Genomic DNA, 12,343 nt, shown 5'->3' with positions numbered 1-12,343 from the left:
AGTGGAAAAAATATTACTGTATAACATTTTACAGCAATTTTTGCAAAGCTATCATTTTAAAAAAATCTGACATGACAGACAAAATGAAAAATGCATGAAAAGCAATGTTGCCTCCAAGCATTGACCCATCTTAGGACCTAATAAAAATAATAAAACACTCCTTGAAATGTACTTTTTAGACTTTCCGCTGCTGGTATTCTTTTCCGATATAAAACAGTGGAGCTCTGTAAACACACTGACCTTTAAAGGGTTAAAATAAAACATTTTACAATGTATTTCACAGGCTGAAGTAGCTTTAAAAGACTGAGTCATTTAAAGTGGAAAAAAGTATTATATAGTAATACTTTTACAGCAGTTTTTGGGAGGGTGTCATTTTTCATCCTTAGGGTAAAAAGAGTCAGGATTTTAAGGATCATATAAAGATTAAAACAGCTCAAGCTCTTTTAAGATATTTTACTTTCAGAAATGTGATTTTTTTCATCATTCAGCCTAATTTCCTTAAAATTTACACATCACTGTGTATTTATAATCACATCAAGAGTACTTTAGAACTATGTAGGATTTAGTTGAACATTTCTACTCATGACCATTTTGTTTGAAGGAGATTTGGCTTCAAGGTTTCTGTTGGCATCTGCAGCTGAGATTAAAGGTGCGGGATGAGGTTGTAGGTGTGGGGTTGGCAGTTGTTTTAAACATGACATCACTTTTCAGCTATTTGGGTTCATGGTGCTGGTGAAATTGCCTGGATGAGGCAGTAGGTGGAAGCTTTAGCTCCTGCGATCTGCTTTAATCTGCAAGTGGAGGAGGAAGCTGTAGGTTGTAGGTTGAGGCCGTCGATGGTCCTTAGAACATTCATGTGGTGTAGCAACTGGACTGCGGTTAAATGAGGCCGTAGGTGACGTGCCTGCAGCTCTGTGGGGGTGGAGATTAGACCAGCAGAGGGATGTTATATGTTTTAATGGTCTTTGTAAGAGACTGTTGGATGGGGATCGAACAGTGGACGAGAGGCTGAATGGGGAGGTGTGTGTGGTTTCCTTCCCAGCTCCGTAAACTGCATGAGGGAGCAGGTGGGTGTTATGAGCAGCTGGAGGCAACACATGGCTACTGTAGGTTGGAAGCAGATGTAAATAATAGGTGGTGGGTGGCAGAGGCTGGTACTTCTGCTTGTTTCCTGCTGCTGCCTTGAGTCAGAAAAAAACTGCTGAGGTTCAGATTGGTTACGAGTTGTATCAACACCCTAGATGACTGTAGCTTGAGCTCATGGATCTGATTGTTTTAAGGTGTACAGACTGTATTAACTTATTTGTGTGGACTTTTTACTCTTCTCAAGGATCTACATCACACGGGGGGGGAATAGATTAATCAAACGTTGGAGTACCTCTAGGTTCAACTTTGGGCTCTGTTGTTCCGTTTGTACATTAATGACTTACCCGAAATGTATACACCTACTCAAACCCGCCCAAGGAAAGTGTGATGATATGGCTGCTGAAGAACTCCCAGCTACAACAATTACATCAAATGACAAAATCTAATACAAACTAGACACACACACACACACACACACACCAACTTTCTGTACACTGAGCTACACAAAAATAGTCAATTGGTAATCCCTAGTTTCCAATTAGTTGCTAGGTTGTGCCGACAAAACTGCTGATGTTGCGTTGCAGACTGCAGATGAGGGTTCAAGTGATGTTCTTCATGTAGACCTGAAAAGCAGAACAGTATCAGTTTCTCTAAATATTTCTAAAGATCTTTTGCAGCAATCATGGGGGGGGGTTGCCTTTCCACACAGGCTTTCAAACCTTTAAAGCCTCTTTACTCTTGAACTGCAGGGACCTGGTCAGAATTCATCAGGTCTTTTGAACCTTAATTGTCCTTATAAGTGAACTGAAGTGTATGAAGCTTTAAAATTTTCTACTGCTGGGTTTATAAAATATAAATATCTGAACAAAGGGGTTTTTTTTTTTTATATTTAAAGCTGAATCAAAACAAAAGGAAACAAAGAACTACAGTCTTTAATTTTTCATGCATTTTCACATTTCCACTTGTATTTAATAACATTAACAAGTGACAGCAGTGTGACAAATTCATTCTGTTAATCAGCACAAGTCTTTCCCCCCCAAAGAAAACCTTCTTGAACACTAACACGAGTTTAACATTTACATGACTCTTACAACAAGTGTTGTATATAACAGGCTTCTAATAGGCCTACACAGAAAACAATTTCATAAGTGAAATTACAAAAACAAAATTCCTTTTACATTTTAAGGCTGCCAAGGATACAATCTGTAAAATGAGAATCAAAACATTTACTTCAACAAAAAAAAAAAAAAACAAAAAAAAAAAAAAACCCACACCCCAAAAGGTTAAAACACCACAAATGAAAGTCTGCTTTCTTCAAAACAATCCTCTTCTTCAAAGCAACAGGACCCTAAAAAGAAAAATCACAACACTCAACAACTTGGTTTCCTTAAAGTATTCATACCATTTATCAATCACTAGAAACATGTTTGCCTATTCAGGCTGCAACAATTTGAGTAATTCAATAATAACCAATTCAACACAAATTCTTTGGGGCTTCATTTCATGCACGGCTCTGTGCACGTTTTTGTTTTCAACGCTGTAAACGAGCAATTCACCCACATTTTTTTTTTCAACATATTTAGGAGCAGAGTGTGAATACCAAGCCTCACCACATTAAGCTCACACAGCCCCCAGTTTTTAACATAACCAGCCCTTCGAGTACCCCGAAGAGGAGAGAGAGAAAAAAAAAAAAGTTTCCGCAACTCAGAAAGTCTCTGGTCAACAACAGACACATTATGCCCATATCATGGTCTACACCAGAGATAGTCAAGGGCAGAACCTCTCAGACGCCCATGCCCAAGGTAAGATGTTCTCAAAAGTGCGCCTTATGAATTCTGGTTGTGCTTACTGACTGCAAACCGGTTTTATGTGGGACACTGTGCTCAAAAATCTGTCAAAATGTTTTAGTATGACTTTGCTAAGTTACAAAGCCGCACCGCTTTGTAGATTGTCAGAGCATTACGGCCACAGTAGTCAGGAGCCTCAGAATAATGCATAGCATGCTTCAACATAATATTACCATAATGTGTGTAAACTCAGTCACGCAGTAGAACATGGGAATAGAGCAGCTGCGAGACATGAATCAATGGCACGGAAGTGGAGGAAGCAAGACGAATGAGTTGACTAAAGTTTGACTTATGACTGTTTTGTTTCGCTTAATGTGCCTTATGGTCCCAAAGAATAAAATAAAAAAAATACGGTAACTTATCTGTCTTGTAGAAAGGTGCTCCAAATAAGGAACTTGTGTTGACGAGATTGTTAGTTAATCATTTACAAATCAATATTGTCTGTATGGAGTGAACATGTAAAGCTGTGGTGTTAAATTGTTACAAGTTAACTTTCGTTTCATGTGTACAACGATCAGGCTCTTTCAGTTGTATCCTAGCAAAGTCAAACCTGTGCTTCCTGTTCTTGAGTGAAACCAGGATCGTTTGTGAACATAGAGACTTTATATTCACAAACATGTCTCTTGACTGTAGATTGACAATGATCTGTCTACCTGTTCGAGTGCGTTCATGATTTTGAAAATTTGGTTCTCTTGACCATTGAAATAATTATGTCATTATCCTTCCTATGAACTTCAGGAGTCCAATTACTTTTAATCCCCTGAAAATGGAGGAGTATGTATAAAAATCCTGGCAGCAGCCAGTGGTGAACATCAGCCTCTACACCTTGTTCTCAAGTTGACATCTGACCTTCAGGTCAAGGTCACTCGAGTTATAGTCAACTTTGGACATGTAAAGAGTACGAAGCCCAAACACTTAACTGTTTTAGTTCATTTAATCTTAAAATTCCCTTTAAATGTATGTGTTTAATCAGCGTTGTTTATCATTTATGTTATATGAAGGATAAGACACTACAAGCACATACTACATGCTTTACATCTTCATGTTTTAACAACGAAATAAAGTTCTCTAGTAGACTAAAGTGATTAATTCAACATTATCCATCTATTCTTAAACAGTTCTAATACATCCTTTTTGGAGTTCTAGTCACAGCAGTGATGTGAGAATAACTCCTGTGTGGCGCTGCGTCACACCACTTGTAGAAGCACGAGTGTTCAAAGGAAGCTGTTGCGTTGGCTAGAATGTCCGCTTAAAACTACGAGCCATTTAAATAAAAGTTTCTGTAGGAAGCCTTAATTCACATTCAGGAATCTAAAAATCGGCAATGCAAACGGCAGCTAATCTGGTATTTTTAGTACCCTGGTCAGAGGTGAAACAGAAACTACAGATTAGACAGTGGAACGCTCCACCAGAGGGCAGTGCAACAACACTTTTAAAAAGACTCAACTATAGGCTACTTTATGTGATGCACATCCAGTGCTTTGAGAGAAGAAAAAAAAGAAATTAAGGGCAATTACATCATTACACACAAAGATTCTATGAAATCAGGCCCAATTAGAATATAGTAGTACTCACACCCTTAATCATTCTGAGATGCTCATTCAGACCACATGAGGGCAACATTTGTACACATTGAGTAATTTTGTACTTCACATATATTTTTAGAATAGTAAAGCAAGAATGATATTTAATCATTCAGGGCCTTTACTAACTTGATTTGATCTGCAGTCAATTACATTCTTGATCATTAAATTCTGATCCCACCAACATTTCATCACTTGCATTTCTGTAAACCGATTTAATATTAGTGTTCAAAACGCAAACCTGGCAGGTGTCCAATATCAGGCCACATCAGCTGCTGTAAACACTGCTTAGCAAGGTTGAGACATCTGTTGGAAGACAAAAAAAAAAGTTAATGTTCAAGTCCTTACAATGTTAAGCATTTCCTCTGCTGGATAAAAGTCAATTTTTCACTCTTACAGTCCAGGAGGATTACATGTTCATAATTTGATGCACAAACACTGAAAACTGAAGTCTGCTTGTCACAATAGTTCTGTGTACAGCATAATGACATAAGTGCGGGGATAAAACCCTCGCTCTGGCGTTATCTAAACCTCTTCACCTAAATTATCCAATCAGATGCTCAGGCACTTGTCAGGACTGCTTGAACCTTTCAGATGTTGGCACTACTCAGAAGACAATCAAATGCTGTGCGCCGATTGTCAGCTGTAATTGAAGAATGTTTCTGCCAGATCATTCGTGGAATTAAACATGTGATTGCCTATTGTTTGCAGGGTTTGTCTTCCAAGAACTGCATAAACATTGCCCATCTTCCTTCTGAAAGGTTACTCCAGCTGTCACTGATATATCAGGGTCAATTCTGTATGCAACTTGATTAATGAAAAAAATTACAATAAACCCCTGATTTACTTTGTGTACTTGGTTTCCCCCCCCCCCCCACACACACACCACTTGTGCATTCTGGCTTAGTTGTTAAATTATGCCAGTGTAATGTGTTGAGCTTTTATTTGGCCAATTTTAGAGATGTGCCGTTTTTAGATTTTTTTTTTTTTTTTTTAAATTAGGTCACACACACACACACACACACACACACACACACGATTTCATGTCACTTATCTACTAGTCTTTATTTTAACCCCACTACTGTGTGTCCCAAGGGAGGACGGAGTACAGGCTATGGGGTCAAAAGTGACCAGAGTCACCATGTCAACAAGCACACTGCTGCATTTTAGCATGAGCAGAGTTCTTGGTTTTGCCTCGTGGGACTCAACTGAAAATTCTAATCTTAGCTATAGACCTGCAGATGTGTGCACTGTTGCACTTAAAAACAAACAAACAAACAAAAAAACATAAGTAGTAAGCCTCAAATCAGATGAGTAATCCAGACTGAGGTTCCCTCTCTTTTTGACTGACAGGCTGAACACCGACCCCTGAAAACATGAAGTACATTGATGAGTTACCGCAGGCTGATCAGGAGCTACTTGGATGATGAACTGGTATGTTGGCATCACACAGTGCTGCAACATCAGTCTGGTCATCTCTCCATCGTCTGTCACCGGTTCAGGGGGTAAAATGAATCCATCATCAATTTGTTCCTCTGACATGCTCAGCAACTGGCAGGGAGAAAGAGCACAGTTAGATAAAACATTCATTTCTGGGAACAGTGACTGGTCAACTGTAGTAAAGCAAGACCAACTAAACCAGAACAACAATCAAATGAGATGGTAAAAAGTGTGACTGTTCATTTAGCACTTTCCTGGAAAAGCTGCACTTCATGTTGGATACGATAGCTCACCCTAACACACTGGAAAAGTCTCCACTAACAGATATAATTTCATTTAATATGCTAATATTTTGTAATAAATATCTATATACTTTTGACAGTGAGCTGATGTAGTTTTATGTTTTGCTCAGGAATGAATGGTTTATTGCTGCTTGTGGCTTTATGAAAAAAAAAAATTATGTATTAACCCTCCGGGTTTGTTCAAAATCACCAACCTTCCAGCCAACAGATAAGGTCTGTAATTTTTATTATTTTCATGGGTTTTTTTAAACCCTTCTTTCTGCATAAAGCTTTTAACTAACTTCAGTTCTTTTCATAAATATAAGCTAGTTATTACTTTTTACATTTTTAACCCTTTAAACACCAGTTTGTCCACTGCACTAGCTGGAAGACAACCTCAAAGCAAAAACATAAAAACTCCCTCTCAGCTTGCTCGTGGCCAAAAACGGGCACCCCTTGTTTAAGTCTACAAAAGGCTATAAAATTGGTGGCCATTTAGAAGTCAGCCACCTTGGATACAACTCCCCCCTCCCCCCCCCCCCCCCCCCCATAGGAAGAGGGCCATGTGACACAAACTTATTGGTAATGTCACAAGAAAAACAATGGTGTGCTTGGTTTCAACGGCCAACTTCTAAATGGCCACCACCCGTCTTGAGGAGTTTGCGCCCCCCTTCACAAATACTAATGTGCCACAAACAGGACTTTAATATCACCAACCATTCCCATTTTATTACAGTGTATCCATATAAATGGCCCACCCTGTACACCTGGTGCAAGGGGCTGCTGTTCCAATCCTGGAGGTGCGCCTTTTGCACCTTCTTCTCATTTCATTGGTGGGGTGTGGGTCACACCTGTTCAGACTACTGTATCTTGGGATCAATGGCAGAAGTGGCTGAGAATCAGGGACAAGGGTGTCTTGCAGCTGTTGAGGTCACCAGCATGTGCCCCAGCTCTCCCAGGATTGCTCTTCATTTGTAGAGCACTCCCCCACTTCAGTGAAGTTGTTTCCGGCAGGACAAAGGCATCATATCCCAAGACATCCAGGAGATTGGAGAAAAGAGCCAGCAGCTAGTTTTCCTTCAACAACTTGAGGTGCCAACATCCTCTCCAAGTTATCTAAGCTGTATTTGTGTCTATTGTAGTCCAGGATTGCTTCTTGTTTCTAGGCATCCTCTATTCCCCATCACTGACTGCTGGTTCCTTGTGTGTTGCTGTCAAAAGAAGCACATTCCTCCGTTGCTTTGGCATGTGGTAGTTTTGAAGCCAAAGACAGACAACAAAATCTTCCTCTGTTGCATCTGGAGGAGCTGGGGAGGAAGCTCTGGGTTGTTTCCCCTGTGCCAGTTTTCATCTGAGGAGTTCCTCAGTGCCAAGGTGCCCGAAGGAAAGACGTTGTCCTCAGAGCTCCTCCGTCAGTTGGAGTCTGAATCAGAATACTTTATTGATCCCTGGGGGAAATTATTGAATGTCTGAACCCCTTTCCCTTTTTTACTTCCTGAGAACTTCCAGTGTTGTCATCCAACATGCTACGTATTGCTTCATTCTGGTTCAGGCTCACATCTCCACTTCATCTATAATCCTCCAATCCTCACACCTCTGCCTCCCGTGCAGGTTTGTAAGGGTGCACAGCAGCTAAAAGATCTCCTTTGTTATAAAAAAAGTCAAGTATATCTCAGGCTGCTAGTGCAGGGAACTGCATACAGGGTGACATCTGGTTTGATACCAGTGGGTACTGGATTGTAGAGCAGTCTCTTCAGTAGTGGGACCCACATGGTTTTCCTTTCATGAGGGATCCACTCAGTCACCGGCTCCTCGGTCTCAGAAAATGCTCCTATGTTCTTTTCCATCAGCTGCTCGGCCTCCACCTCCATGCCCCCAAACCCCAATCCTCCCCCAAAGAAGAGGATTCACACACTGGCTAGTACTCATCTTCAGTGGTGATGCAGTCAGCCTCTTTGGAGATTGTCCCCTCATCTTCTGGAGAGGAAGTTTCTTCATCTTGGGCAGATGTCTCTTCTTCAAGGGCAGAGCACTGCTTTCCGTCCTTGCTCTCTGACCAGATCATATAGACAGTGCTTGAAGCAGTGATGACCTTCTTGCCATATGGCCAGAATAAATGATCTGGAAGCTGTTAGGCTTACTTTCAGCAAAGAGTTTCTCAATGCAAAGAATGGGGATAGGCGTTAATGGCTAACGCACTAACCTGAAATCAACCCAACAGACATGCAAATGCAAAACTAAACTGCAGGAACTTAGGCCAAAGCACTAGTATGTATGTGACGCTCCATTTAATGATGTATGCACATTCTGAATGTGGATTAGCACCATTAGTAGGTTGATACAACAGCGTCCCTTTACTGAAGAAACAGACACCACTTACATCATCCACTCGCCAAAAGTCACTACCAAGGCCTTCAGTCTGACTGTAGGCGATTGCATTCTTTAAGAAATCAGTCCCACTGCCATCATCCTAAAATAAACGAAAACAAAACACAGATCAACATTTCACAATAAGTGGTAGTGTTGCTCTTGGAAAACAATACACTTGTCATTTCAGAGAGTCCTGCCGAGCGCAGTACTTACACTTTCAGTTTCCTGCAAAACTGCAAGCAGCAGTCGAATGTATTCTGTGGCAGCTTTGAGTGTGTCCACTTTGCTGGGCTTTCGGTCTGGTCGCATCAGTGGCACCATCCTTTTCAAGCGAGAGAACATGGTATTCAAGTTCCTGATCTGCAACGAAGAGAGGCTGAAGTGCTTTAGCAAACACTGAAAACTGTAGGATTTGAAGCAGGAGCGATTGTCACAATTTGATACTCTTGTAGAAATTTAAGCCCTGTGGGAGCAAATCCCGGTTTAAACTAAAGTATTCATACTTATTTGATTGTAAGCAGCACTGAGTTGTATACAGACTTGTCAATTTTGAAATACAAAAAGGTAGTTTTTAATTAAACACAAAGGCAACTTTCAGCACCCCAGCAGGACTACTTATGCAAATATCAGCGCTATTATTATCATCATCATCATTATTTATTCTAATAATATTGTTCAAACATCCAAAAACAACATCTCTAATATAACAACTTAGGAGAACTGCATTTCCAAGAAAATTAGTCCATTTCAGACCAATGCCAGGATGCATTCATAAAGCGGTCATGCTTAGCACTTAATACACAGCTGCTAAAAAACCCAAGATGCAGGCCTTCGAGCGAACTTCAGCGCCAAACAATGTGCCTTAATGGTGTAGTGCAGCTCTGTGTAAAACATTAGCCGAGGACTCCTTGTAGGGCGGAGTGGCACAGATTAAGGAGGGGGGGGAAATTACTTTATTGAGAGTCGAAATGTTTACATTAAACTTGCAATTCTGCTTGGACAATAAAGTCGTCAGTCTATTTTGAGAAATTAGCAGCAAATTATTCCCAAAATGAACAATAACATTATTTTTCCAGCTAGCATCGTTAGCTGTGAGGTTGCTAACAGCTTCCCTCCTTGAGTGAGCCGTTAACCCTTGGAAGGTCCTTAAAAACATCCTTATTTGGTCCTAGAGCCAAAAATCGACCACACCATAAAAAGTGCTATAATATTATATTTTTTCCCCACTTTAAATTACTTTTAAAACTACTTCTCCCTGAAATATTCATATAAAGTTTTCTCACACACACACACACACACACACACTTAAAAATATCATTTTTTGTTGTAACTCCCAAACTCAATGGTAATGTAAGAATACTTTTTCAAACGACAACGTCAGCACTTTTCGTACTCAGGACAGCGAAAGTGTTTCTGTGCGCACTTTGGCACACGGCGAGTCAGACCTGTACGCTGGAGCATCCGGAGCCTAGTCATTGTCCGCCAGTTTGTCGAAATCCTCCAATGGCTGTTCCAATCGATCTCCTCTTCGCTCACAATTTGCAGATAATTGGTGTCGCTACGTGATCCATTAACAGTGTGAGCTGAAAGCATCTCCGTTTTCTGCTCAATGCGCGTCTATTTAGAAATGCGGTATCTTAGCTTTCCATCAATGACTACTTCCAGGTCATTCAACCGCAGCTGTATTTAAAAAAATGATTTTTAAGGGGAAAATAAAATCCAATTTGCTTTTAGTTCTTGCTTTTATATTCAATTTGTTTGCATTGGAGTGTGCCTGTCTGGCCATCAAAATACTTTTGAAAAAAAGTGTGTCTTTTTTTATTATTTTATTTATTTATTTTATTTTTTTGACATAAAGACCTTTTTTTTTTAAAATATAAAGGTCATTGATAGTGACACACAACACCACTCCCCCCCCTTTTTAAAGCAGAAAGACATGCTCAAAATCTGAATCTTTGGCTTGAGTTCGTTCAATGCTGAAATATGAAGGGCGCCACCTGGTGGACAACTAAAAAAATTAAATTTTAAGGCCCGGACTCTAAAGTGTCCCCCTCACTTTGACGATGGCACTACATTTAGTTATGAAAAATGAAATGAAAAATAGCGTTTATAATGGTTTTCAATGGGCCGTTTTTTGGCTCTAGGACCAAAGGTGGATGCATATTTGTAGCTTATTTTAAGCTAATTTAATGAACTCAGACCGCAATTCTAAAAATGTTTTTTTTTTAAAAAAAAAATGTTTGGCAAATTTGGCTATATTCTATTCAACACAGTGAAAATGGCTTGAAATTAAAAAACACAGTGGATGAAAAATGGCTCCAGGACCCTCTTTCTAAGGGTTTGCTACCAGTCCTTCATTTGTGGTTATGAGTTACTTTTTAAAACACTCACTCTCATTCGTTCCTTGGCGTTGACCAACTCTCGTTTTTTCACAGTTTGGCTGAAGTCCTCGGCCACGAAGTATAAATTGTCCCGTCCTCGTTTGAACTTCTCGATGTTGCAGTAGACAGGGAGCGCGGACTCGCCCGTCAGCCGCTTCAAAATGTCACTCATGGATTCCTCCTCCGGTACCTTCATTTTAACGAGTACCGTTTGATAAAAATAAGCTACCACCTGGTCGATTTAATTCTTTATCGTGGCGCCATGTAAAAGAGAACAGCGAGAGGCCTCTGGCGTGGCGGAGGATCACACCTGCGTCAGGAGGGTTTTAATTAGAGTCAGGTGTTGTGCCAAAAAGGACTTCCGGTATTTTCCACACTGAAAAAAAAAAGAAATTTTGAGCAGGAAAGAACATTCCTGTTACATAGAAGCCGCTATCAGTTTGGGGTAAATGGACTTTTATATATCCTTTATTTACCAGGGGAAAGTCTCACTGACATTAAAAGTTTATTATTTAAGAGTGACCAAGTGGGCAGCAGAAATTACAATGAATTTAACATAATAGTGCTATCAAGATATTCATAGGCTGGTTGAATATACTTTAGGTACAATAACACAGAGTCATAAAGATACTTGCAAACTTGGTAATTTCTTCATATGTAGTTTTTCATAAATCCCGTTGACTTCAGTCCTTTTTCCAACATAAGCAAAACATCACACAGAAAAAAAAAGATATTTGCCAAACATATCCATGATGATCAAGTCATTTTAAGCCAGAGAGAACATCCCTGTCTGAGAAATAAGTGCCTCCTTCACACTTCCATAGCTTTATTTTGGTGTCTGATCACTACCATGACCCATTACTGACGGCATTATTCACACAACAGGTTGCTTGTTAATATGTCAACAAGCGATCTGTTGTTATCTCTTTAGCATAATCTGGAAACCTCCCTCAAATATAAAAACATTTCACTGCTGAAATCCACACAATGACTTTTTAAACAGTAGTCTGGAGAATTAATAGAGGCCTGCTTTTCTCACACCAGGGAGACGTTTAAAATAAAAACATATTCAATTAAAGCTCCATTCTGACAATGTGTCACATCAAAACATATCTTTTCAGATTTTACAAATTGCTTTCATGTTCACACCTCGGCATCTTTATTGTCTTTAGGGCAAGTCAGACAACTTTACACTGCCTCAAGCAAACCCTCAGCTTAATGTCAGATGTCTCCTGTCTGCTTTAACTCCTCCACCTCCACAGCTGCTTTTCTGGGAAGATTTTTCTGCCGGTTCCCATTGTTCATGTAAATCAAAAGTTTCGGATGCTCTTTCACCTCCAACAGTCAAATCCCAG

The 12,343-nt window shown here is 39.9% G+C and overlaps 1 protein-coding gene across 2 annotated transcripts; it reads right to left on the bottom strand.

The window, feature by feature from the left end:
• Positions 1-9: 9 nt before the first annotated feature.
• figla (folliculogenesis specific bHLH transcription factor) lies at positions 10-11,369 on the bottom strand. Of its 2 annotated transcripts, none has more exons than XM_080309017.1 (6): positions 10,999-11,369; positions 8,821-8,967; positions 8,618-8,707; positions 5,915-6,067; positions 4,758-4,822; positions 10-1,709 (listed from the first exon to the last, which is right to left on the bottom strand). In XM_080309017.1, exons 1-5 carry the CDS (start codon positions 11,182-11,184, stop codon positions 4,805-4,807), a joined length of 594 nt encoding a protein of 197 aa, XP_080165143.1. In that variant the 5' UTR covers positions 11,185-11,369; the 3' UTR covers positions 10-1,709; positions 4,758-4,804. The 2 variants fall into 2 exon arrangements, with proteins under 2 accessions (XP_080165143.1, XP_026044672.1); XM_026188887.2 differs by lacking the exon at positions 10-1,709 and adding an exon at positions 1,805-2,434.
• Between the last annotated feature and the right edge of the window lie 974 nt (positions 11,370-12,343).

The sequence above is a fragment of the Astatotilapia calliptera genome, chromosome 12 (genome assembly GCF_964374335.1).
Source record: "Astatotilapia calliptera chromosome 12, fAstCal68.1, whole genome shotgun sequence".
Lineage (NCBI taxonomy): Eukaryota > Metazoa > Chordata > Actinopteri > Cichliformes > Cichlidae > Astatotilapia > Astatotilapia calliptera.
This window is presented reverse-complemented; position numbering and strand designations above follow the sequence as displayed.

Coding starts and splice junctions, on each gene's coding strand:
- figla (XM_080309017.1), bottom strand. CDS start 11,184: ATGAAGGTACCGGAGGAGGAATCCATGAGTGACATTTTGAAGCGGCTG. Junction 8,708..8,820: donor TTTTGCAGGAAACTGAAAGT/GTAAGTACTGCG, acceptor CGTTTATTTTAG/GATGATGGCAGTGGGACTGA. Junction 6,068..8,617: donor ACTTTTGGCGAGTGGATGAT/GTAAGTGGTGTC, acceptor TCTCCCTGCCAG/TTGCTGAGCATGTCAGAGGA.